The sequence below is a fragment of the Neomonachus schauinslandi genome, chromosome 4 (assembly GCF_002201575.2).
Source record: "Neomonachus schauinslandi chromosome 4, ASM220157v2, whole genome shotgun sequence".
In the NCBI taxonomy this organism is placed as follows: domain Eukaryota; kingdom Metazoa; phylum Chordata; class Mammalia; order Carnivora; family Phocidae; genus Neomonachus; species Neomonachus schauinslandi.
In genome coordinates, this window is record NC_058406.1 from 94,584,798 (window position 1) to 94,610,204 (window position 25,407).

The following is a 25,407-nucleotide window of genomic DNA, read 5'->3' on the forward strand; positions in this document are numbered from 1 at the left end:
AGGATCTCTGTGGTAGCCATTTACATTTTTAACCAACTTTCCAGGTGGTTCAAATGCACAGTAAGGGTTGAGACCCCCTGCTGGAAACCATTACCCTTGGGCTTCTCGAAACAATTTTGTCAACCACACACTTACTATTCTGAATCTGGGTACTTGACTCTGGTCTTGACTGGTGGGTGCTCCTCCCCGGCGGTAGATGCTTCCTCTCTGACAGGCTCGCACGATGGGGCACTGGACGTGTAGGGCGGCGGGAGGGAGCCAAACGAGACAAAATCTTTGATCCTTGCCACGGGTGGAGGACAAGAGCACGTGAGTGGAGAAAAAAAAAAAAGGAGACAAGGCAATGCACACGGGTGCGCAAGGTAAGGGAGTGTGTGCCCACAACCGCTCGGGAACATGGTGGGGGCCCTCTCCCCTGCACCAGTCTGGGGAGGCTTTTCCAGGAAGAGGGGCTGGAAATTAGGTCTTAAATTAGGCTGGATGTTTATGTTTATATTTCCCAGGGGAGGGGAGGGCATTCCCGATGGCAGAATCTGCGTAAGTAAAGCATGATGAGAGATGGGGTTGCCCACGGAAATGGTGGCGGGGACCCATGAGGTGTCCTGAATGCCAGATGAAGCCATTACCGGTTTCACGTGGGGCAAAGTCCTTGATAATATTTAAAATTTTATGCAAATAATAATCATTCCTTTCCCCCGCTATGGGCAAAAGGGGAGTCAGTACAAGTTTTAGAGTAATGGTGGAATGTACACTAAAGGTGTCAGGGGAGGAGCAGCTGGGGGCTCAGTCTCTTAAGCGTCCAACTCTTGATCTGGGCTCAGGTCATGATCTCAGGGTCTTGGGATCGAGCCCTGTGTGGGGCTCTGGGCTCAGCAGGGAGTCTGCTTGTCTCTCTCTCGCTCCCTCTGCCCCTCCCCCCTGCTCTCTCTCTCTCTAAAATAAATAAATAAATCTTTTTTTTTAAAGATTTATTTATTTATTTGAGAGAGCGAGAATGAGAGAGAGAGAGAGAGAGAGAGAGAGAGTGTGTGTACATGAGTGGGGGAGGGTCAGAGGGAGAAGCAGGCTCCTCGCTGAGCAGGGAGCCTGATGCGGGACTCGATCCCGGGACTCCGGGATCATGACCTGAGCCGAAGGCAGTCGCTTAACCAACTGAGCCACCCAGGTGCCCTAAATAAATAAATCTTAAAAAATAATAATAAAGGTTGTCAGGGTAATGAAACTACCAGGGAAGTATAGACCATCTTTTTAGGGGCTGAGAAGTAGCTGTCCAGGGGCCAAATCTGGTTAGTATGCCTAGGGTTTTTTGTTTTTTGTTTTTAATTTCAATTTGAATGTCTTTAGATAGAGCTTGCCCCGTCCAGGGCCCACAACTTGCCACCCGACCTTTGACTTACAGCCTCACACAATTATGCTACGCTACCCTCCCCGTTTCCAATCCCCAGATCGGCATAGAGGAGGGTGCGAAGTGGAAATCCCAAGCAGCGGAGGCCATGGGGGTAACTCATGATGAGGGTCTAGAGAGAAGGTGCAGCGAGACAACACAGAGAAAGGAAGAAACGTGGTGTCATGGCTCAGGCAGGGAGAGAAGGGAGTTCCAGGTTTAAACACGTGGGGGAAGGCTACTGAAGTTCACAGATGACAAGAGGGCCCGCTGGACTGCAGCAGGACGTCCAAGGGCCTTGTGTAGGGCAGGTGGCAGGTGGTCCTTGGGAGAATAATGGCAGCTGGGGATGGATCAGCAGCAGCACAGAGGCTGGAGGTAATATGGGGGTGGGGGGTGGAAATGATGTAGAAAGTTGGGGGGAGGCCAAGGACTGGGCCTGGGGGCCTTCTCACTTCTGGGGATATATGCCTAAGAGTTGCGGTGCCTGCAAAATTGGCTCCAAGACGGACGCCAGGGTCAGGAGAGAAGCTCCAGGAGGGAGGGGGAGTACACAGGCAGCACTCTGCAAGATGGACTGGGAACGCTTGCCATACTGAGCCACCTGGGCTTTGTGAACTTGTGGGAAGGCAGCGGGGGAGGGTGTCCCTGTGGTCTGGCTCTGCTCTAAGTGCGAGCACACTTAGGTGGTGGGGCTCCTGTGTGTTTGGCTTCGCCTGGGGTGCTGGCATGGCCTGCCTGCACAACCTGGCTTTGAACAAGACAGTAAAAGGGTGGTTTCCTCTGCGATATCACTGTGTGCTCCGTGTGCTCCCTGAGCAACCGGGGTTGGCCAAGGCTGAGCTGTTGCCATTCATCCTGAGCTGGCTCACCCCGCCCTGCTCCCAGGCAGCCTAGAACACCATGGCCCTCCTCCGTTCCTCAAACCAGAAGCTGAACTCCGCTAGATGAGCTGGGCTTGCAGAACTTTGAATTTAAACTTCCACAAGCTCATTTTCCATTTGGGTTTTAACGGCTCGGTCACCTTGCACCTCGGTGCCCATAAGGCTGACGAGATTGGCCGCTCAGCTGTGGATGAAAGCAGGGAAGCTCACGTTGGGGGTTCAGGATGGAGTTTGAGATGAAAACTGCTCAATGCTGCTTGGCTTCACGTTTTTCCCCAAAGTGAAAATCCAGCTGGTTTTTTCCCCGTTTGCCTCTGAAGCAGTGTCTGGTATTTATAGAGGACTGCACCAAGGGCCAATCAGCTCAGAATGGAAATTCCTGAGCCTGGAGTTCTCTGGAGCCACTGGCTCTTGGCTTTCTCTCTCCCTGGAGTTCAGCTAAGGTTTTCTCTTGAAAACTTGTAAGCTCTGAGAAGTTTGAAGAGGCATAAATGGAGGATCTCCATGAAAACACGGACTGTCTTTCCCTTGGTGTGGACGCCTCATGTGTTTTTTAGAGTTAGGGGCAAGAAGGTGGGTGATAGGCATGGAGACAGGACCCTTGGGGCCCCAAGGAGCTGCTGCAGGGTCCGGCTCTCTGCGGGTGACAGGCACTGTCCCCTGTTCCTTCCGCCGCTGGGACCTCCCGCTTCTGAAATTCTGCGCCCGTGCTAACCCACTGGGCCGAAACCAGAATTGGTTGTTAGCACAAACCTTCCAGCTGCAAAGCAAATGGATTGTGAGATAGCTGACATTTCAAAAGACAGGTGGAATGAGTGAGATATCAACGGACACATTCATTAAATGTCACCACTTTTGTTTCTCTGCAGCGTTCAGTGCTTAAGTTATTCTAAATTAATTACCCAGCCACTTGATTTATTCTGTACATTTCCCCCTCCCTGCTCCCTCCCACCCTCCTCAGACTTCAGAGCAGTACAGTCTTATTCCCTTTGTTCTCCAGTGACTCAGCTGCCAAAGGTGAACAGGTCTCCAAAGAGGGAGGACGTGGTCCATGCAGCACTGCTTTTTGGTTGCTTCTGGTCTCGGCTTGCCAAAGGAACTCCACCTCTGTCTTACAGACTGGGGTGGGGGGGGAAGGGGGCGGGAAGAAGAGGCTCAGAGAGGTTACATGACCTGCCCAGGGTAGACTGGGGAATCTGAAGAGCCAGGGCTGAACCCATATCTTCTGTCTCTTGAGTTGACCAATGTAATGGTGTTGAAGAGATGAATCCGTCCTCATGTGGCAAATCAGGCAAGATACAGCGTTACATGTCAGGTAGCCCCTGGGATGAAACAGAATGGAGAATACACTTCCACCCCCAGCTTCCCAGCCAGGGAGAGAGCAAGCTGGGAGCATCCGGGCAGTCTGATGATTCATGACCTGGAGGCACGGGGAGAACGTTTCCGCGTAAGAAGTCAGGCATCTTTGGACCATCGACAAAAGAAAGCTAGTGGTAATTTAAGGAGGACAGTTTGTGAAGCTTGTCTGGTTCTCTGGTTTCACCATCCACTTTCACTGCCGTGTGCCATCACCAGTAATGTCTCCTGGGAGCAGCCCTTTCAACGGTGATTCGCAAGTCCTCTGTCATCTCATGTTTCCACAAACACTGAGAATTTCTAGCCACAGGTTTTCATTCCTCGTTGTCCCAGCCTGAAGAGTCCCCACAAGCCTGGCTCAGACACAGACTGAAGCCACACAAGGTGAAGCCATAGAAAAAAGAAGAAATGCTCCATGTCTTAGGATGCCTGAGGCACCTGCCCACATGGGTGCTCAGTGTCTCTCTGGATAATCCCTCATGTGTCACCAAACTTGCCCAATCTGTGCAGGAAAAAAGTCACCTCAGGGAAAAGAGTCACACATCTCCCCACTCTGCCCCCAGTCCTAATTTACTGCCTGTGAGCTGTCTTCAGCTGAGGCCCCTGCAGGAGGAGACTCACCCCTCTGGTACTGAACGGGAAGAGATGCAAGAAGGCAGGAGAGCTGAGCTAGCCCGTGTGCATTCCTGAGTTTGCAGAGCTCCTCTGAACCCTCTGAGTTCTTCTGCCTGTCTCATGGCAGCTCATCATCGATTTCCCTTTTTATCAAGTCTGATGGCACAGACTTTGTTTGGAGCTGCATATTGTAGAGTGATGAGCCCTCCTGCCGTTTCTGAGCTTTCCAGTAGAGCTACTAAGTTACAGCAAGACTTCGCCCTTCCTGGCATTGTCCAACACAGGACATGTTTATGGGATGACTGACTAGGGTTGGGAGTGATGAGTGGACTCCACAATTCTTTAGCTACTCCTAGAGGAGTAACTGATGTGGGGTGGGGGGTGGCAAATGAACGTGCATGAGTCCTGGTTCACAAAGAGGCCATTGCAGGGTTCTCTCCAAGAAGAAATGAGGCTGGTGTCTCAGAGGGTACACCTAGGGTTGCATGATGAAGGGTATGCACATAGGTGGATGGCTTAGGCAACTCTTCTCTAAGCTTACCACATTATAGAGTAATTTCCTCTTCATGTGTCTGTCTCCTCCTCTGTATTGTGAGCTCCTTGAAGAGATTTGTTTTGTTAGAAAGCAGCTGAGCATCATGTTGACCAATGATTAAGCATCATGCTTAAGCATGTGGACAATGGGATTTAGTTATCTGGGTTCAGTTGTATGACCATGGGCAGGTTTCTTGACCTCTTAGGGTTAAAGAGAAAATTAAATGAGGTAACGGATGTAAGGCACTTAGAACAGTGCCCAGTAGAGAAGAAGTGTGTAGTGTTGGCTAGTTGTTATTATTAATTTGTGTGCCATCAGCCTAGCACGTTATCTGATATATACTAAGTGCTCAACACGTTTGTTGAGTGAATACTTATGTGCCTTCAACAAAAGAGATGAGCCTGCATTCATGGGAGTTAGTCCAGCTGAAGTTCTTGAGTGTTCTGAGGCCAAGTAGGGCAGGAGAGAGAAGTTGGGCTGTGGGGTTGTATTTGGTTGGCAGGTTGGGAATTGGTCTAAGACATTTGCAGTTGTGGGAGATTAACTCCAGAGGAAATTGGCAAGAATTGGGTGAAAATCTAGTTAGCTGGTTTAACCTCCATCACTGTGCTTGGTCCTACACGAAGTTTCACAACATATGTTTATCAGCAAAAGTCCCAGAGGTGAGGATGGACAGAATGTCAGCAAATGGCACCTTATAGGTGATTCCTATAGGATACTTTATAGTGTCCTCAAAAGTTGAAGCCCTGTGAATACTACCTGAAACTATCTATTGATTCGATGCAATCCCCATCAAAATCCCATTTTTTTGGTAGAAATAGATTCATCCTAAAATTCATATGGTAACTAAGGGACCCGGAGTAGCCAAAACAATTTTGAAAAAGAACAAAGTTGGAGGATTCACACTTCCTGATTTCAAAACTTACTAAGAAGCTACAAGTAATCAAATTAATGTGATACTAGAATAAAGGCACACATATTGACCAATGAAACAGAATAGAGGTCCTAGAAATAAACTCTCACATATATCGTCAAATGATTCTCAGCAAGGGTGCCAAGATCATTCAGTGGGGGAAAAGACAGTCTTTGCAACAAATGGTGTAGAAAAAACTGGATATCCATGTGCAAAAGAATGAAGTTGGACCCCTACCTCACAACCTATACAAAAATTAAAATGGATCAAAGACCTAGGTGTAAGAGCTAAACCTATAAAACTCTTAGAAGAAAATATAGGGGTAAAGTATCATGGCATTGGATTTGGCAAGATTTTTCAGATTCGACACCAAAAGCACAAGTAACAAAAGAAAAAGTAGACAAATCGGACTCCTCAAAATTTAAAACTTTGTGCATCAGAGGACACGATCAACAGCAACCCACAGAATGGGAGACAATACTGTATTTGTAAATCATAAATCTGATAAGGGATTAATATCTCAAATATATAGAGGAATCCAAAAAAATCAACAACAACAAAACAAATTTAAAAATGAGCATAGAATCATTATATTGTGTACCTGAAACTAATATAACACTGTGTGTTCACTACACTGGAAGTAAATTTTTTTTTTTAAGATTTTACTTATTTATTTGAGAGAGGGAATGAGACAGAGAGAGAGAGCATGAGAGGGAGGAGGGTCAGAGGGAGAAGCAGACAGACTCCCTGCTGAGCAGGGAGCCCGATGTGGGGCTCGATCCCGGGCCTCCAGGATCATGACCTGAGCCGAAGGCAGTCGCTTAACCAACTGAGCCACCCAGGCGCCCCTACTGGAAGTAAAATTTAAAACTTAATAAAGTTTTTAAAAAAATGAACAAAGGACTTGAATAGATATTTTTCCAAAAAAGATATACAGATGGCCAATAAGCACATGCAAAGATACTTGACATCACTAATCATTAGGAAAATGCAAATCAAAGTCACAATTAGATACCACTTCACACCCATTATGACACCTACCATCAAAAATACATAAAATAACAAGTGTTGGTGAGGGTAAAGAGAAATTAGAACTTTTGGGCACTGCCTACGGGAATGTAACATGGTGCAGCCAGTATGAAAAATAGTATAGCAGTTCCCCAAAATATTAAAAATAGAATGACCATCTGACCCAGCAATTCCACTTCTGAGTATATACCCCAAAGAACTGAAAGCAGAGACAGGAAGAGATCTTTGTACACCCACGTTCACAGCAGCATTATTCACAATGGCCAAAAGGTAGAAGTGACCCAAAGGTCCACCGACAGATCAATGGAAAACAAAATGTAGTATATTCATACAATGGAATATTATTCAGCCTTAAAAAGGAAGGAAATTCTGACACATATTATATAACATGGGTCAACCTTGAGGATATTCTGCTAAGTGAAATAATCCAGACACAAAAGGACAGATATGATATGATTCCACTTACATGAGGTACCTGGAGTAGTGAAATTCATGGACACAGAAAATAGAATGGTGGTTGCCAGGGGCTGGGAGGTGGGGGGAAGGAGGGGAAGGGGACGGTTTAATGGGTACAGAGTTTCAGTTCTGCAAGATGAGAAAAGTTCTGTGGATGGCTGGTGGTGAGGGTTGCCCAACAATGTGAATATATTGAAAGCCGCTGAACTGTACACTTAAAAAAGGATTAAAATGGTAAATTGAAGATAAGTATATTTTACCCCACATGCACACACACAAAAGGCAAGAGCAGAGGCAAGGGGAAGAAAGAGGCGGGTCCCTGCAAACGTGGGTGAAAACAGACTTGTCAGTCAAGTGATTTTCAAGCACTTTGGATGAACTTGTGAAGAATCATTTTACGAGGCCCTTGATTGATCTGTTTTTGTTCATCCACATCCTCATCGATCAGCTTTGCTCGGGCACACCTCCATTATTATTCACATCACTTTCTTTTTTGTTGACCTCTAAATCTTGATGGTTCCCGAAGAAGCCCTCTTTGAGACTCTCCTTGTCTGCTTGTACCCACGTGGCCATGTCAGCCTCCTGTCTTCACATCTCATTCTGGTGTGTAAGTTTCCTATAAATTAACATCTCACGCCCGACCTCTCTGCCAAGCTGCTTCTCGAACTACGGCTGTCTGCTGCACATCCCTGCCGCATCTCAAATTCAGTTGGCCCAAACCGGACTCATCATTGAGCCCAAACAGACTCGATCTGTTGAGTCTCCGGTTTCTATGGAAGGCTCCATCATTTTTCTGGTGCCTCAAGGGTGAGAACATTCAACACTCTTGAATCTCCCTGCCTTCTCCCTGCCTTCCAGATCTGTTCAGTCACCAGTCCCGCTGTGTGGTCCATCTGTGTCCACCATGTCCCGTACAGGTGCCCTTCTTTCCCTGTGTGGGACCTCTGCCTAGATCAGCCCTCCACCCCTTCCTGGGTGAACGGCTGCAACTGCCTGCCAGCCTCTTGGCCTCCCATCTCTGCTGGTGGGCTTGCCACAGCCGTGCTCGGAGTGCCGCTGTGAACCAGCCAGAGGAAAGCCATTGTGGGGAGGCCAGGCCTATTCCCCGCCCTAGGGCATCAGACATCTGGATGGGGCTCGCTGCAAAGAGGAGCAGGACACCGGACAAATCACGAAGTCCCGAGTGGCCTGTGGCTACAAAACAGCCTGAGGAGGGGAGGCTGGGTGAGTGGATGAGGTGTGGCAGCTAGATAGAGTCTCAAAGTCAGGCAGATCTTGCAGGTCGGGGGAATGAGCCCGCCTGGGAGCAGAAGCCAAGCCAGCAGTGGAGGGAGGAGGGGCAGCAGGCCCATCTCGCGGAGGCAGTCGGCAAGAACGAGGCAGGGGCCAGGTCTGCAGCCTGGTGGTGTGGTGTATGGACCCCTCAGCCCGGAATGTGCCCCCTCCTCACGACTTCCCCACCCCGACTCCTACCCATCCTTAAAAGCTCTGGAGCAGATGCCCCCTCCCTCCTGAAGCTGTCATTCTGCCCTGCAGTGATATGCTTTCTTGGGCTTCTGGAGCTTTCTATTTCACCTCCTGTCCTGCACTCACCACTTTCTACCTCGGACTATAGTTCCTTACGTTGCCAATTTACTAGACTAAAGCTTTTTGTGGGCAATGTTCAAGTCCGAGGCTGGCCCAGTCATGGGGCTTAATCTAGTCCTTGAGTTCATGCACCAGTGAATGGACTTGTAGCTTCTCTTTGTTTCTCTGCATCAGCTGGTCAGTAGCTGTCACCCTCCATGGGGCTGCTCCCTTCACTGTGATCACCCCAAGTGCTAACCAGTGATTTCCAGTCCTTCGTCCCCAGGGCGCTTGAACCCCTGTGTTCTGGGAGGCCACATGAGTAGTGGTGGGCAATGAACTGGGAAGGAAAGGGACATGTGTCTCCCCTGGACCACAGTGTTGAGGCCAATAGGAGAGGCTTCAGAGCACTTGTTTCCCTCGGGCGTGGCAACGAGCCATGTTTGGGATGTTGCCTGTTCTTGTCATCCTGAGTCCCACCCCCCCACCCCCCCACCCCGGCCGAATAAATCCGATGAGCAGAGCTCCCCCTTGTTGACCTGTGACGGCCACGAGCACGAATGAGAAGTAAGCCTTTGTTGTTCTCAGCCACTGAAGTCCGAAGGTTGTTAGGCTGCCTAACCCAGCCCACCAGCCAGACACATTTACCCTGTCACTTGATCCGCTCTAGATACCAGCCGCATCACCGGGCCCCGCCTGTTGATGGGTGACCCGATGGCAGGCAGAAGCCAGGGGAGGCTGTGTGTTTGCGAAGCAAAGTGCTTCCCTCAGCAGTTCAGCTCCCTCGGTGGCATCTCACTGTGGAGTGCCAGTAATTTAGATGCAGATGCGCAAGAGCGGACGGTACCTTCCACTCTCCTCTCTATGGGCTGCTTCCTAAATTAAAAGCTGGGAGTGAGCACAGAGGATATTCTATTAAGTCAGAATGTTCTTTTTAAATGTTCGAGTCTGCGGTAGGATTTTCTCCTCACTCGGCCAAGTGGTGTTTTATGAGAGTTAGCAGGATTCCTCCCCTGGTGGGCGAAAGTGTTGCACTTTCCAGCTATGAGCGTGCAACCCGCTTCCCTAGAGAAGCCTGGGCATCTGGAGGGGCCGCTCGTTGCGCTGAGCAGCTGAGGAAACAGCACAGCCCCACGCACCAAATGCTCTGTGAGCCATAAGCCCGACAAAACACAGGTGGATTTCAGCTTTATGGGGTATGCAGGTATTCCTTGGGCAGAACTAAAAACAAACAAGCCCTTCCGCTGTACCTTCGATGGAAGGGAAGTGGCTATCTATATGAAACAAAGCTTAAAGATGAAAGCTGTGTGGTGTCCTGTGTGTATGCGGACGGCTAAACCTTGGGAACATACGATGACGAGAGAAATGGGCAAGAGACAGAGATTTAATTGAATAAAAACTCCAGGCTGTGACAGGGGTGGGAGACATGAAGCGGTAATTAACAACAATTTTTTAAATGATGTTGCAATTAATTAATATCCTGAGTATGCGAAGGAAGGGGGCAGCCTTTTTCAGCCCAGAAAAACTGCTAAATAAAGAAGGGAACTTTGCATTTTTAAAAAAACATCAATATTCAAAAGGCCCAGGTTATCATGACTTCAGCAAAGCTCAAAACACCAACCCAAGAAAGGTTTCTCGCGGCAGAAAAGCTAACAAATGAATCGACTTTGTATTTCATTTTATTCTGAAATTTGTAATTCATTTTATTCTCATCTTCGAGGAAGAGGTATTGGGCTAGATAATGAAGTTGGCAGACATTCAGGTTCATTCATGCTTTGGGTTGAGGACTAGTCCCCCCAGAAGACACTGGGGGTGGGGTTCCTGGAGCCGAGAGCTTCCCTGGGGTAGGCTTCCCAGCCTGTAGAAATTTACCAAGACTGCTGTAATGGGAGCGGTGGCAGTTGGGTAGGTGGTGTGGGGCTGACCATAATCTGCTCAGGAAATGATTTCCCAAAACCACTGGGAGGTTCACTCTGTGTGAGTTAGCTGCTTAGACATAAAAGGAATGTCTGAGAGCAGTAACTATTCCATGAGATTCACACCGATCATACTCCCTCCTCCAAAAGAGTCGAGTGGTCATCCTCATGTGTCTAGGGGTATGAAGATGGCAGCTGGATATGCGTTTTGAGATCACTTCTGGAAACGCCCTCTCACACTCATTTCTGGGCTGCTCATGACCCAGGAAACTCAACTGTCCCCTTCCTAGTTGCAGGACCCACGACATCTGCTCAGTGATCGAGCTGGCTGTGCTGTTGACGGGGTCAGTCTAGAGTCAAGAGACAGAATGAAGTTTATGGCCTGCTCTGAGTCTTGCCATGACTTTGGGTTTTTTCCCTCACTCTCAAAAGAATATCCAGCTGCAGTACTGCCTGACTAGGATGGCCTATCGATCGTAAGACATTTGGAGAGAAAACTTATCTTTATACCAATGACACATTAGCTCCTAGCCTAAGGCTCAGTACCGAGTGGAGTTTGGTTTATCTGCCCTTACTTTTCTAAGCTGAAAACATCTCTGGCCACAATATCCTGGTCATCCTCATGCCCATCTGAACTTTGGGTAGAAGACACTGCCTAAAGTTATATCAGCAGAGAAACCTGATAACTTGGCTTAAGATGAGGGTTACTTTATTGAGTTTCTGCTCCTGAAGCATGTGACATATATAAAGAGTAAGACACAAGGTGTGTGAATAGCTTTTCCCTTCTTGACCTTCCATTGGTGGAAGAAGGTGTTCTTCAGCAGACTTGCCTCTTGCAAGTCACACACACAACTCTGGAAGTTGGCATTGTGTAGTCACAGATAAAGTAGAAACTCACCTCCACGAATTTACCAGGGCTATACAGACTGAGATTGAGCAAATCAACTGAGTTATAGGTGGTTGGTGGGAAGACCAATATGAACTCAACAGAAACATACTATTACAATACAGAAGAGTTGAAACATGTTTTTTTTCCTAAACTGAATTTGGCCTAAGGTAGAGATCTAAAGGGAAAAAAACCCAAAAAACCTTCACTACCACTGAAACAAACACTGAAGTACTTAGTAATCTATAGAACTAAAGTTTAAGATGGATATTGTCCCAGAGTCAGGGGGGCTGAAATAGGCTTAAGCTGACTTTGTTTCAATCAAGAAGATTCTCGTCACAGGAAGATGGATTCCAGCTATGATTTGGATTAAAACTCCCCATTCCCCAAAGAACATTTTATCTAGGTGTTTCTTTGACCTATTTAGGCATTTTCAACAGTTGCTTGATACTTCATGGGATTAATAAAGCTACGCATAACACCAAAGTCATTCTGGAACACGTGTGCCTTCTCTTCTTTACAACGAAGGTTATTTTTGAGAACAAAGATCCCATATTCAAACAAATGTGGTCATTAACTGTGGTGTGCCAGAAAACATACAGCATGTTTAGTTTCAGCAGAACCATTCCTAAAGAAAGGGACTAAGTTCCCACGAGGAATCAAGACATTTTCAGATGATGAGGAAAGTCAACAAGGAAAGGGGGGCGGGGAGGAGCCCTGCACGACCTGCGGAAGGTACGAGGATACCTCGGAGCACTCGTGATTTCACCGTAGGACCAGGAGCCTACACTTCGGTCTGTGTCACAGCGGCGAAGAGCTTCCGAGGGTCACAGCGCGCCTTGTAAAGGCTCTTGGCCCGATTTGCATCTTTCTGCAGGCCACTGCAGACGCAGCCGTGGCTCCATCCCATGTCCTTCTTCTACAGGCTTGTGGAGCTTGGTGGGGACACAACACTGCAGGAACTCAAACCACCTCCCCCGGGGAAAGACAACTATTTTACATTGTATTTCATATGAACCAGCTTCTGGGCTCTCCACTCTTCCTTCTCTCCTACTCTCCCCCCCTTCTCTTCTTGGCAGCCGATCCATAAAAAGTGAAAACCACAGAAAACATCACCTTGGGAGACAAGAAAGACTAAGACAGGTCTGGCCACACGACAAGGGTCTTGGCCTTGACCTACACAGGAGCGGTTAAGACTCATGCTACGGCCACCGCTGCCCCTGCGCAACACTGTTTGGACGGTGGGACGAGTGCAAAAAGAACGTCGCTGAGTCCCGTTGGTGGCGCCCGGCCGCGCGGCTCATGGTGTGGGAGGTGGTTTCGGAGACGGGCACGAGCTCTCGCTGTCAAAGCTGGCAGCCCGGCCCTGCCACTGCGGAGAGGGGAGAAGGGGGGTTATCAATGGCCAAGGGGACTTGCATTTCAACTTTCAGAACTTCTCCGGCCCATGCACTGAATTCACCTTTCCCGGCTTTTCATAAGCTCACTTGAATTTTGCTGTCAGCCATGCAAAAACAGAAGGAAAAGAGCTGTAGAGCTTCTAGTTTGGAATACCTGATTAAAAAAAAAAAAAAAGACCTACTGCAGAGATAATGAAAGCTTTCTCCACTATGTGCAGTGTGTGTGTGTGTGTGTGTGTGTGTGTGTGTGTGTGTTAATGAGGTGCTATGACTGGACCATTTCTGAGTGCTTCAGCCATTTTTCACACTGAAAACCGGCTTATGTTAGCAGGGAAAGAGGCAGTCTACAGAGTGTGCCCTTATTGCCAAGAACCTACGATCATGAATTATTAGCAATTGTCTGGGAGCTGTTAGTACAGCTACAAACCTGATACTGCTTTAGCGTCCGGCTCTCTTTCTCAGGCTTAATGCTTTGTGGGGACATTCATGCCCACCTTGTGAGGAGGTGGGGGTGTGAGGCAGGCAGCCCCTTCCCCTTTCCGGAGCATCCCCTGCCTTCTCCCACCTCACAGGTCGTCCCGTCAGCCCCACCCTGACCCTTCTGTTGAGGTGGGTGTTGCAATGAGGCATAATGGAGCAAAGGAGAGGGCTGAGGATGGATGGGCGCCCGCACCTGAGCCATTCACCCCTTCCTTAGATTGAAAAGCCAGTCATGCTGGAGCACTGTGTTCTGGACAAAGATCTGACCCCGGGAATATTCTTGACCCATCTTGGAGCCGTGTAACTTCAAAGTGAGACATTGTCCACTGCTCATTCCATCCTTCTTGGGAGCTGAGGAGACCCAAACCTCTCCCAGGTATCCGTGGGACAGGGCTCTGGAGGGAGTCAGGGAGGTGGTCGAGGTGGCCTTTCTGAACCAAAGTACAGCCTCCTCTGTGCCCCCTGAGCTCCGGGGGTCTCCATTATGGAATGATGGGCCGAGTAGAAGCTGCCCTATGCATTTGTGCACGAATGGGGGCGGGAGGGGGAAGGATGCCGTGCTCCCCACAACACAGCCATTTCTAGACAGAGCTGAACCCCCTAAGGAGTAGACCATTTGTCAGCCAGCGTTTCCTACTGGAAACCCACAGTGCTGAGGAGAGACCCAGACCTGTGGAACATTTCCACACTCCCACTTCTACAGAAAGCCTCTGTCAACTTCCCTGGGCTCAGTCCCTTAGTGTCCCTGCGCAGGCCAACCGGCAGATCTTTACAACTAACCCAACGCTGGACCACCAGGTATGGATGAGCACCGGTAGGTGCCCTAGGCCAGAGCAATCTCAGCATGCTGGACCTGGGGGCAGGCCCAGGGCATCATCCACTCAACTCTCTAGTTCTTGCCCATAACAAAACCAAGACACAGAGAAGTCAAGACACAGCTGGTTAGGGGCAGAGCCAGGATGTGAAACCAGGTCTCTTGACTCCCAACTCACTGCTCCTTCCGCTCCATCGTGCTGCCACCTTAGCATCCGGCCACGGCAAGGGCAGAAGGAGACACACAGTGTAAGAGGAAGCCTAACCTCTTCGGGTCCACACCGGGTACTTACTCCTAACTCCAGGTGGCAGTCTCTCTGCGTGCAGCGTCCACGTGAATGAAATCACAACCGAGGGTTTCCCTGGTGAAATATTTTAAATAAGTAAGTGCCTGGTTGTTGAGCCCACTGTGACTTCTGACTCAAGTGCTTCTCAACCGGAAGGTGACACAAGATGATCACCAATGTTCTCATTCAACACACCTCTGTTTTAGGGATTCCACTTTTTCTGCGCCAGCCTGTAGTGTTGGTGAAAGGTACATGTAATCACTGGCTTCTCCCCTGGGTAAGCATGCCACTTAAACAATCTGACTGATAGGCCAGTGCGGAGGAGAAAAAGCAAGATGGCCACACAGAGTACCTTTCTCTTCTTTATATAATAGCCCAAGTCACGCGGAGCGTAATTGCTAATCCAGGACACATGAGGAAGGCACACTGGCTTCCCTGGCAGTCCCTGATTGTTTCTGTGAAGATAAACAGAGGAGGGAAAGGGGTTTCGTGGACAATGGGATGGTGACTGATTCCAGCAGGCTTATCATGGTGGCTCTGAAATCCCAAAGACCGGCCCTCCCCGGCACCCAGGAAGGTGATTGTTCCAGGACGTCTGTGTTCCAGCAAGACCTTCTGTTGTTCTGCGATGGGTCACGCTCAGAGATCTGAAATCTCTGGAAGCTGATCTCCACTTGGCCCTTCCTGATAGAACGCCTTTGGAGAAGGCTGCTGGTCGGCCTCGGCTCTGGGTGGGTGACAGCAACGACAGGCGGCCCCGGGCAGGGGTGCTCAGAGGGAAGGGGACCACTGCCGCTGCTGCCGGGAAGGATGCTCGCTGGGGCTTGATCAGTTTCTACTCGCGAAAACATCCCAGCAGGGAAAAATACCTTTTCAGTTCATTTGTTCCCCTCAACCTTATTTTAAAACCCCAAACAAGCGAGCAAGTAGGGTGCCCTCTGTTCTCATTAATAAAAAAGAAATGATCACAGCACTCGAAACTCCTCGAAGAAAGGTACAACTTACATAGAGAGTGCTTTATAGATGCGATGCCGTTTATCTTCCCGGGAGCGGGAGACTGAGATTTCTTTATGTAGGATACAAATGGGGGAAATAAGTTCTAGGAGCAAGGTTCTTGCTCGATGTCCAGAACAAAAGCGAGGAGGCAAGATGGGAGCTCTAAGGGTGATTGAGGTGAGAGATGTTCGAGTGCAATGCATCACTTGAGCCCACAGAGGGTTTACTTCGTATCTGCCTGGTAGGTTTTTAGATGCAGTTTTATGAAGATACTTAAACTGTGGGTGCTGAAAGTGTAGGTGAAATCCTAGGTTGCCAAGATGAATGTCATTTTCAGCTTCTTCATACAGAAAAATGGTCAGCTGGGCAGAAAATGGTAGCATAATGAGAGGGGGAGGGGCAGGCTCGGGAGCTTGATGTGCGAGGTCAAGAAAAAAGTAAACCCAAAGGACATGAATCAATTTATTCTCTTTTCGTTTTCCATATACTGTTACTTTCCCTTTACTGTCTCATCAAATATTCATTTTCAAGGGCTTGATTCTACTTTATCTTTCTTTCTTTTGTAGTCTGGACTAGTGAGTCAGAGTTTTCAAAGGAATAGGACTCGAAATCAATTATTTGGCTTAATTAGGTTGTATTCATCACGGAGTGATTCTGGAACCGAGTGCTGGCACCTCTGTGCTCCCTGCACCCACCCCCAACTCCAGCCGCCCCTTGCCGGTAGCTTCAGTTTGTGTGGACAGAGTGGCCCAGTTACATGGGGAGGGTTATCTCCCTGAGCTGGTAACACATGAGGGCTCACTGGCTCCACCCGTCATCATTTAGGGTCAGAGTTTCCTAGAAAAGCAGAGATGACAGAACCGACACCCCCTCATTTACCAACCAGGAAACTGAAGACCAGAGGGGGCAGTGAGTTGCCTGAAGCCTTGTAGCCCATCGGGGCCACTTATCTTACATGTCCCTGCCCCTAAACCACCCTGAACATTTTAGTATGCTTGCTTATTCTACTCTTAAATATCTCCAAGGGATTTAAGAGGGGATAGGGGGCGTGGCACCCTCCCTTGGTTGAATCAAGCCTGCATTCAGTGAGGTGCCAGGTGTGGTCCCCAGGTCATCCTCAGTTCCGTCCAGGAGCTGCCTCCTATGGAGGCAGAGGCTGGTTGTGGGTACCTCACCCACACCCTGCAGAGAGAGCTTTCTGCATAAGAGGGGGCAGAGGCTCCCCTGGGGGAAGGGAGCCAGAGAGCTGAGGGGCCGTCATTCAAGCTTCACAGCTGTGGTAAAATCAAGGCAACCACAAGACAGAAACAGGAGGCTTCTGATGAACAGGAACTTTGTGTCTATGCCTTACTTCTCATGCTTGGCCTCGAAGGCATGCCCACCTCAGTAGGTAAATCAATTAGCCTGCCTCCCGGAACCCTCTCTCCCCCACAGCCCTCAGTCTCTTCTAAGACACCTCACAGTGCTGGAAGCAGGGAGAAACAGGCCTGGCCACACCAAGAAGAGAAGCGAGAGCTGACAGGTCCTCTGGCATTGTTGCCCACATCTTTCCTGTGTCCCAGAGCCCGAAGAAGGGATTACAGTTGACCCCTGAACAACATTGGGATTAGGGGCACAGAGATCTGATATGACTTTGACTCTCCCAAAACTTAACTACTAATCACCTACTGTTGACTGGAAGCCTTACCGATAACATAAACAGTCAATGAACACATATTTTGTATGTTATGAGAATTCTATACTGCATTCTTACAATAAAGCGAGAGAAAAGAAAATGTTATAAGAAAGTCATAAGGGAGAGAAAATACATTTACAGTGCTGTGCTGTATTTATTTTTTTTTAAAAATCCACACACAAGTGGACCCACACAATTTGGACTGTGTTGTTCAGAGGTCAACCGTACTCTGTTTTTAAGGTGACTGCTTTAAGGCTGAGGGGCCATGTGGTGTAAGGATGAAAGCTTTATTTATTTATTTTTTATTAGTAGATTTTCCAATTTTAGACTCTAGACTTCCTAGGCTTGAAGCCTAGGATGCACAAACAACCACCTGGCTTTTTAGGATCTGGATTGGGGTATGAGAGCCTCAAAATGAGGTTTCAAGCTTGCCTGGCTACCCCACATCCCAGCCCCTTGGAGAAAAAGCAGGCCTGGGAGCCACCAGGATGAGAGTTTGAAGGATCTCACGTTGGTGGAGTTTGGTGGAGGGGACCTGACTGTCAGTATCACTGGAAGGGACATTTTCTTTGCCGTTGAGAGAAATGACTGGCCCAAGATTATACAGCAAGTCCGAAGGGGCCCAGATTGGAGCCCAAGCCCCAGGCCTCCTCCGCAGTGCTCCATGTGTTACGTCTCTGTTGGGATCCTGTCAGAGAGCGTGATACCTCGAAGCCATTCTCTCTCCAGCAATGGGAGAAGCAGCATTCATGGCTGCAGGGTCTTGTGTCTGGCCATGCATGGAGCCCGTGAAGACTGCCTTGGGACTGCCTGGCTAGAGCCTCAGGGAACATAGTGATTCGACAGGGGTAGAATTTCTTGCCAAGTTCTGATCTCACCCTCCTGGGGCTTTCTCCCCAAGGACCGACTTGGCCCGGGGGTGGGGGGAGCGCTCTGAAAGCATTCCGGGCCTGGCACCATGGAGACGCTGGGCAGGCTTCCTCCGAGTTTTAATTTTCTATTTAGAACTCAGTGTCGCTTTCAATATGCTCGACATCCAAGGCTTTCTGTCAGGCAGCTTCCCCCTGTCCTCCTCCATCTCCCTCCTGCTGCTTATACACTGGGCGAGAAGCATGGAGCCCCTACGCACCCTGGGAAGGACCCACGCAGGCGAGGTCACACAGCTGCCGACTGCCATTCTCCAGCCCGAGCGGCCATGCAGCAAACATGCCAAGGGCCGAGCACGACCTCACCCACCTCTTTGAAGGATTTCTTTACCTCCACCAAGGAGTGCCAGTGTGCGATGGGCTTCCGTGGGTACGCCAGCATCTCGTTCCAGTGGTCCCGGCCCAGGCCTTCAGCGTTGAGCCCCACGCGGCAGACTCCTATGATCTCATTGTGGCCCACTCTGGGGGAGAAACAAACACCCCAGGGCTGCTACTGACCAGACATGCTGTCAGAAGGGGAAGGGTCCTGGAGTCTGGGATTCTGCCCGGCAGGTCTAACTCAGAATGCTGAGCTCTGAAAAGAGATGCTTGGCAGGGCCTCAGAGTGCCAGTGACAGTGAAACTTTGCCCAGCCTCCTTGGGTGGACATGGACTCAGACAGATGACAAAAAGATTATAAACCACTTTGGAATCTCAGGAAATGGTGGGCAGATGGCCTGACTTTGGGCAAAGGGAGAGTTTCAGTCTTTACCCTTCTTTGACTCAGCTAGCACATCACACCCTCGCTCGAGACATCGGCATTTGGAAATAAATCACCCTGCTCTAAGCACCATTTCTCCACACTCCCAACGGCTAGAATGTGATTTATTCACTCAGCAAGAACATCAGTCATCACCCAAGTATGTTCAGTGAGCACCTGCTATGCCTGAGAACTTGTGCTAAAAATCCTGGATAGGGGCTTTACTGCATGTTTGTTTGTTTGTTTCTCCTTCAGCTGGAGTGACAACTGGATAGAAGGAGTCATGGTGGCTGGGGGTGGGGAATGGGGGCATTGGAAAACGTTTTTGAGGGCGCCTGGGTGGCTCAGATGGTTAAGCGTCTGCCTTCGGCTCAGGTCATGATCCCGGGGTCCTGGGATCGAGTCCCGCATCGGGCTCCCTGCTAGGCAGGGAGCCTGCTTCTCTCTCTGCCTCTGCCTCTCTCTCTCTCTCTCTGACTCTCATGAATAAATAAATAAAACATTTAAAAAAAAAAAAAAAAAGGAAAACGTTTTTGAGCCAGCCTTGATGGAAGAGAGGATTTGGGTAAGTGGAAGAGAAGAAATCCATGCAAGGAAGGGGAAATTAAGTTGGATGATTATGCAGGGTCCAGATTCTGGAAGGCCTTGAGAAACCAGGGGAAGGGCCTGGATTAACAGGAACCACTGATGGTTCTTGGGAGAGGGCAGGTCCCAGAAGAAAGTGGTCTTTTAGGAAGGCGTGCCTCTCGTGCGTTGGCTGGCTCAGGTCAGCTGGGAGGCTGCACAGCCATCCCTCAGTGGGAATGGTAGCAGCATCAGAAATGGAGAGGCCAGGTGATCGGACTTGGTGCCAGATGGAGGAACAGGAACCAGCAGGGGCGAATTCAGGGAAACTGATGGGTGGATGAGGCCCTGACAGAAATGGGCCCGCTGGGAAGCAAAGCTTGAGCTTCTGCTCAAGGGTATCCATGCTCTTCCTCAAACTTCTGCACCCTTCTTGGGTAGAGCCAAATTTGAGGCCAATGGGCTCCTGAGCCCCAAACCACAAGGCCCAAGGCCAGGAAACCCTGTACTGCATTGGCATGGGGGTGAGAGGCAGGGAACTGTGGCCCTCTGGGACCTGCACCTACCGATCATAATCCATAACCGAGATGAGCAGGCTGACTTGATCCATGTTCTCTGGGGGAATATCAAAGATGATGGCTTCATTGTAGACAGGATTAAGAGTGTTCTTCTTTATGGTTGTCTTCTTCTTCTTCAGTCTCCGTCCGTCACAAATCAGGGACACTTTGACATATGGATCTGCACCAGTGGGGGTGACGGGAAGGGAAGGGAGCGTGTTAACCAGATGTCCTGGAACATCATTTGCAGCAGAGGGACGGAAGCCACAGACCTACTGTTGCTCATCAGATGGTATCAGTGGGTTGTTAAGATAATTAAACCACCTTGTATTTATGTAGCACACCTGTCTCTGAGGACACTTCGTGCTTAATAAAACACAGAGTCTATAGCGACCTCAGGATTATTAGGAGAGTGCCTAATGGACTTTCACTAATGGGGAAGCTGGCCTCAAATCAGACAGGACACCTGCCCGTGGGTATGCGGTTCACGGCCCTACATCCCCGCTCGGCAATGGCCGGCTGGCTCCAGAGAGTGGTGAAGCTGAACAAGTCACCCTTCCTTTCACCTGCTTGGAGTCCTTTCCTCTGGGGGTTTGTCAGCATTATTAACCAAAGGATAAGGGGGGTAAAAATAGAAGTTGATGACACCCGAGGGGAAGCAGCATGTGAGTAAATGAACAGCGACAATCACAACACTTGTGTCAGGTGGTGTCCTCCCCACCTGACAACAGCATTATGGGTCTCATTGTCCCAGCAAGCTCATTTCCAGCTGGCGTCAAGAAGGGCCCTGCTCTCTGCTTCTCCGGAAGCCATTTCCTGCCCACTTCTGGGCAGAGGAGGTAGATGGAGCTGTGCTGGGGGCCGTGAGAAGGCGGCTTCCTGCGATTCGGGACAGCCCGGTGACATTTCATTGCTCAGTGGGATCTTGGATCCTCTCCATCCCCAGAGGAGGTATCTTTTTACTGAACCTCCACGTGTCTCCCATCCCTGTCTCTTCTTTAGTTTTCTGAATAGGTATTTCGTGGGCATCCTTCTACCCTGAAATTTTCCACTCATCCGAGGGAAGTGACACCTACTGTATCTCATAGCCCAGGTGTTTTAGGCACCATTGTAATTGTTATTTATGCTGCTCAGCTCCAGAAATGGGAGGGCGCCTCAGAGGTAATAACAGCTTTTGAGACACTGCTGTGCTGAGACAACTTCTTGCCCAGAAGCCAGGGTTCCCAGGAAGCCATCAGGAGGTGTGGGCCGAGCGGCCGCTGCCCAACACCCCAAGGCCTAAGCATGCGGTTCTATGTCCTGGGCACCTGAGCACCCAGCAGGCCCTCACGCTCCCTGGGCATCGATCAGGTGGTAGCTGAGACACCCAGCTATGGGGAAGCTAGAGAGAACTACGACATGTGATCGGAAATGCCTAGCCTCGAAGGCATTGCTGTAGACACCCAAAGGAGCTGCCGACTAACTAATGTGACAGGGCAGCTATGCTTTAACCATGGGGGCACTTGGGTTTACGAGGGAGCAGGGGAGACCATGATTAAAGAGCAGGTGTTTAATCAACCTGCTGTCTCCAACGACCCACTTGGAAGGTTCCTCTCTCGCGGGTGTTTTCAGTAAAAAGGAAGGCGGAGTCCTTCCTAGAACTCTAGTCTAGAGTTCTAGAACCTCTGTGAGACAGCTTTCTGGTGTCGGTGGGCTCCATTCTCTATGGATATACCCAGGGCAGGGTTCCGGCCCGAGCAGTCAGGTGGGGCAAGCTTGCTCCGAGACCCATCACTAACATGACAACGTCTACACTCCATAAGGAGGACACAGCCTTGGAAAGTGTCTTCAGGCTTGAGGCTGCTTGAGTGCTGCCCCAACACCTGCCATGCCCATTTCCATGTGCTCCCACAGCCCAGCAGAGTCCCATGCCACCAGGCTTGGAAAAATATGGCAGAGCCACCTGTCCCGGAGGCCACTAGGCAGATGCCTTATTACCGACTGGGAGATTCTCAGCTTCCTTCTCCAACTCTGTTCACTCCTACGAGGCATATCCATTTATAAAACTCAGTGGGTGTAGCTCCCTTGAAGAAACCATCAGTCTCGTGATTGTCCAAGAGGCTAAGCAGAGAGATGACTGTTCCTTAGGATTCTCTGGGGGCAAAAAATGTGTGGCTTCCAGTGGAATGCTGGCTCTATAAGACCTTGGAGGGTGTTTGCTCTCTCATCGCCTGTGATGTTCAGTGCAGCTGAGGGGGGGAGGGCAAAGCCTGGCATTTCAGCCCCACAGTCATGGGAACCATCATAGTTCGGCATTCAGTATGTGCCAAGCACTGTGCTGAGATTTATGTACCTCGTGTCTTTTAAGCTTCCCACCAATGCCATAAAATATCTATCATCGTCATCCCCTTTCTTGGATAGGGAGATGGAGGCTAGAGAGATTCAGATTTGAACCTAGGTCTGTCTGACTCCCAAGTTTACACTTTAAACCACTAGACTCAAATCAGTACAGACCAGCTGTGGAGGAGATGGGTGCTTTTACTCACCACCCTTTTGTGGTGTCCTGATCCTTATTATTATTTTGTGTTATTTTCATTGTCATCGTTCCAGTGGATGGGCTTAGGGAATTGATTCATGACTAGTTAAATCGAGGAGACTAGGAAGACCCTCAGGTTTGGCGGTCAATGTCATAGAAATCAAGAACAGGCAATAAGCTCCATTCACTCCCTGCTTTAGCCCAATATCCAAGCAGTCTGGGCCGAAGGCAACATGGAACTCATCCTCAAAAACAGGAGATCTAGTTTGAGAGGCCCCTGGCATGCATGCCCACACTGTTTCACCCTCTGACAAGGCTCCTCGTGCTATCCCTTCATTCATTCATCCAAAACGTATTTATTCAATGCTTATTGTGTTGCATGCACTGTTCCAGACACTTGCTTACATCTGTGAACCAAACAGACAGAAATCCCTAACAAAAAGAGAACCCCTGAATTGTCAGAATCAAGCTGCGATTTAATAGCAGATTCCAAACCCAGGTAGAAAAGAGGGTCAATTGCAAAAGGGAGATTAGAATTTAGCGTGAGAAAAATCTCTCCCCCCAACCCTCTGATGTGGAACGGCCCTTATGGTTACCTCAGTGGCTTCGCCATAAGCTCTCTCTAGCACATCAATTTAATTACTCCAGAGAAGATAGTGTGGGGACTTAGGCAGCAAAATCCTATTTCCCTCAGCAGCCTTGAGAGTCCTCAGTGAATTTCTCTCCTCAGCATGCACTTATTTTGATACTAAAATGGAATCTACATTGGCTGTAGTTTTGGAGGAAGCCGACTTGCTGGGGCCTGAGAGCTCTGCACATGTCGGAAGAGGCTCTTCAAGCTCTCCCACCACGCCCTCCCCGAAGAGCTTCAGTGGAAGGAGAGGCATTAGGGTGGGCGCGATCTTGGGGAGCGTTTGGCCTGGAAGACATGAATGCTGCACAGAGACAGTGGGGGCTGGGAGCAGAGGCTCCCAGGGGGTCAAAGTGGCAACGAATACACGTTGCTTCAGCGTTTTCCAACCAGCTTCCCCGAAACCTCATTTTTCAAGGTCTAATACCTCATGTCCTTCCAACTACACCAAGTTGCACGTGGGCCTGGAGGTTTGCAACTGGACCCAATCCCCTTTTATGGCAACTGTGACGATACTAAGGAGTTTTCCAGGCAAATAAATAATGAATAAAAGGAAAAATTGGCACCTCTGGAGTGGTTTTACACTGGAAATCTGATTCGTCAGAAGAGCCTCTTGGGTGATGGGTCCAGGGAAATAAGCCTTTTCCTACATTTGCAACTCTGAGTGCAGCCAGGCTGCTCTGCGCCTCTGCTCTTCGGGACACTTCACCCCATTTCTCTTCTCGGGATAATGTGAGCCGACAGGGGGAAGGAAACTCCTGGGACTCAGACTAAGCCTCTGTTGTATCAAAACTCAAATACCTTCTCTGACAATGACTTGCAGAATCATGGAAAAGGATCCGTCTCAGCAGCGGCCCCCAAGCAAGCCTTGGCTCAGTTGCTAGAACAGGACTGTTTCTGTACCTAACAGCAATCCTGGTGCTGAGGCTGGGGCCGAGAGCCCCACAGGAAAAACTCAAAGTACAAATACACTTGGTTTTGCAGCGGCTTTGCCCCTTTGACTAGGTCTGCGGGGCTGCGTGGGGCTGTGCTGACCTACAAACATTTACACACTCAAACTTGACAAAACCCTTGAAAGTCCTGGGGCCTCGTATAACTAGAAAGATTTTCCTTATTTTTTTTTTCTCCTACGTCTTTACTTCTTATTCTCTCTCTCCTTTGAGGGAAAATGAAAGGAGGAGCTAATGTCTACTGAGCGTATATTATGTGTCTGGCACAACTCTAAGCACCTACACGAATGAACTCATTTATCCCTTAAAGCAACCTGCATAAGTTATTTTTTTCAGATTCGGAAATCAAAGCATTGCACAGCGAGGGAGGGACAGAACTGGGCTTGGAATCCAGAGCTGGTGCTCCTCTTCTAAGAGTACTGACAGTTCTTCCCCCTTCTCTCTAAGCATCTTTCCAGGTGCTAACGTCTGGGTGGCTGGCAGGCCACTTGGGGAGGAGAGGTACCTGAGTAGCCTGTGATGTCCATTGCCTTGAGGTTCCGACATTTGATCACTGTGAGGGTGAGCCGGCCCGCTGTGGGCAGGTAGCACAAGGAGAACATGATCTCTCCCAGATCCACGCTTTCCTGCAAAGAAGCAGACAAGAGGGCAGATGAGAGGCACACGGCTCCCAGGGCCACTGCCGCGGGCCACTCTGGGGCCCAGGAGAAGGCTCTTTGAGGCAGAGTACTACGTCTTTTGGACCCGAGGGTCTGGCCTCCATGCTGGGAGTACCTGGGAATAAAAGACAATGATAACGATATTGCCTCTTCAGTAGAATCTGCCCCGTGCATTGTTCCTTCTCAACTCTGCTCAGGTGCTGGTCCCGGTCCTTGCCATCCTGCTGTGTCCTGCCCTGCCCTCCATGTGCCCCTTGGCTGTAGCCTCGAGACCAGCAGCCCCGGAGTGGCCCAGCCCCATTCCCCTCCAGCTCGCCCTTCTTGGCCGCTGGTCCCCTTGACCCCACACCCCAGCCCCCTGCCTGGCTGTGGTCATGACAGCGTCCTGCACAAGACACCCTCCGGCCATCCAGCGCTCTCTCCCGGCAGGTCTTCCAGCCCCCAGCTCGTTGTTCCTCACAAGTCCCTCTGCCCAGCAGCTTCCCCACCTCTCCGGAGACCTGCCCAGCTCTCTAACTTCCAGACCTCGGCACGAAAGCACAAGGGATCGTGACCTGGCTCAGGCCATGCTGCCCACCAAGGAGATGTGCACTCCCCATCCCAGGTCTGTGCCACGTCTCCATGTCTTGGATCCACCTTGTCCTTTTTCCCTCAGATGTGATCATCCTTCAAATA

General features: G+C 49.6%; 1 protein-coding gene across 4 annotated transcripts in view; it reads right to left on the reverse strand.

Moving 5' to 3' along the window:
* Positions 1-12,840: 12,840 nt before the first annotated feature.
* Positions 12,841-25,407, reverse strand: part of SYT6 (synaptotagmin 6) — a 55,404-nt gene continuing 42,837 nt past the window's right edge. Inside the window, exons 4-7 of one of the 4 annotated variants that reach the window (XM_021690206.1) lie at positions 24,579-24,699; positions 19,987-20,158; positions 18,428-18,578; positions 12,841-12,912 (exon numbers count right to left, since the gene is read on the reverse strand). In XM_021690206.1, coding sequence (XP_021545881.1) covers positions 12,841-12,912; positions 18,428-18,578; positions 19,987-20,158; positions 24,579-24,699 — 516 coding nt within the window. Of the gene's footprint in view, positions 12,913-14,577; positions 14,596-18,427; positions 18,579-19,986; positions 20,159-24,578; positions 24,700-25,407 lie in introns of those variants that run through there. The other 3 variants (XM_021690208.1, XM_044914105.1, XM_021690207.1) reach the window with 3 other exon arrangements.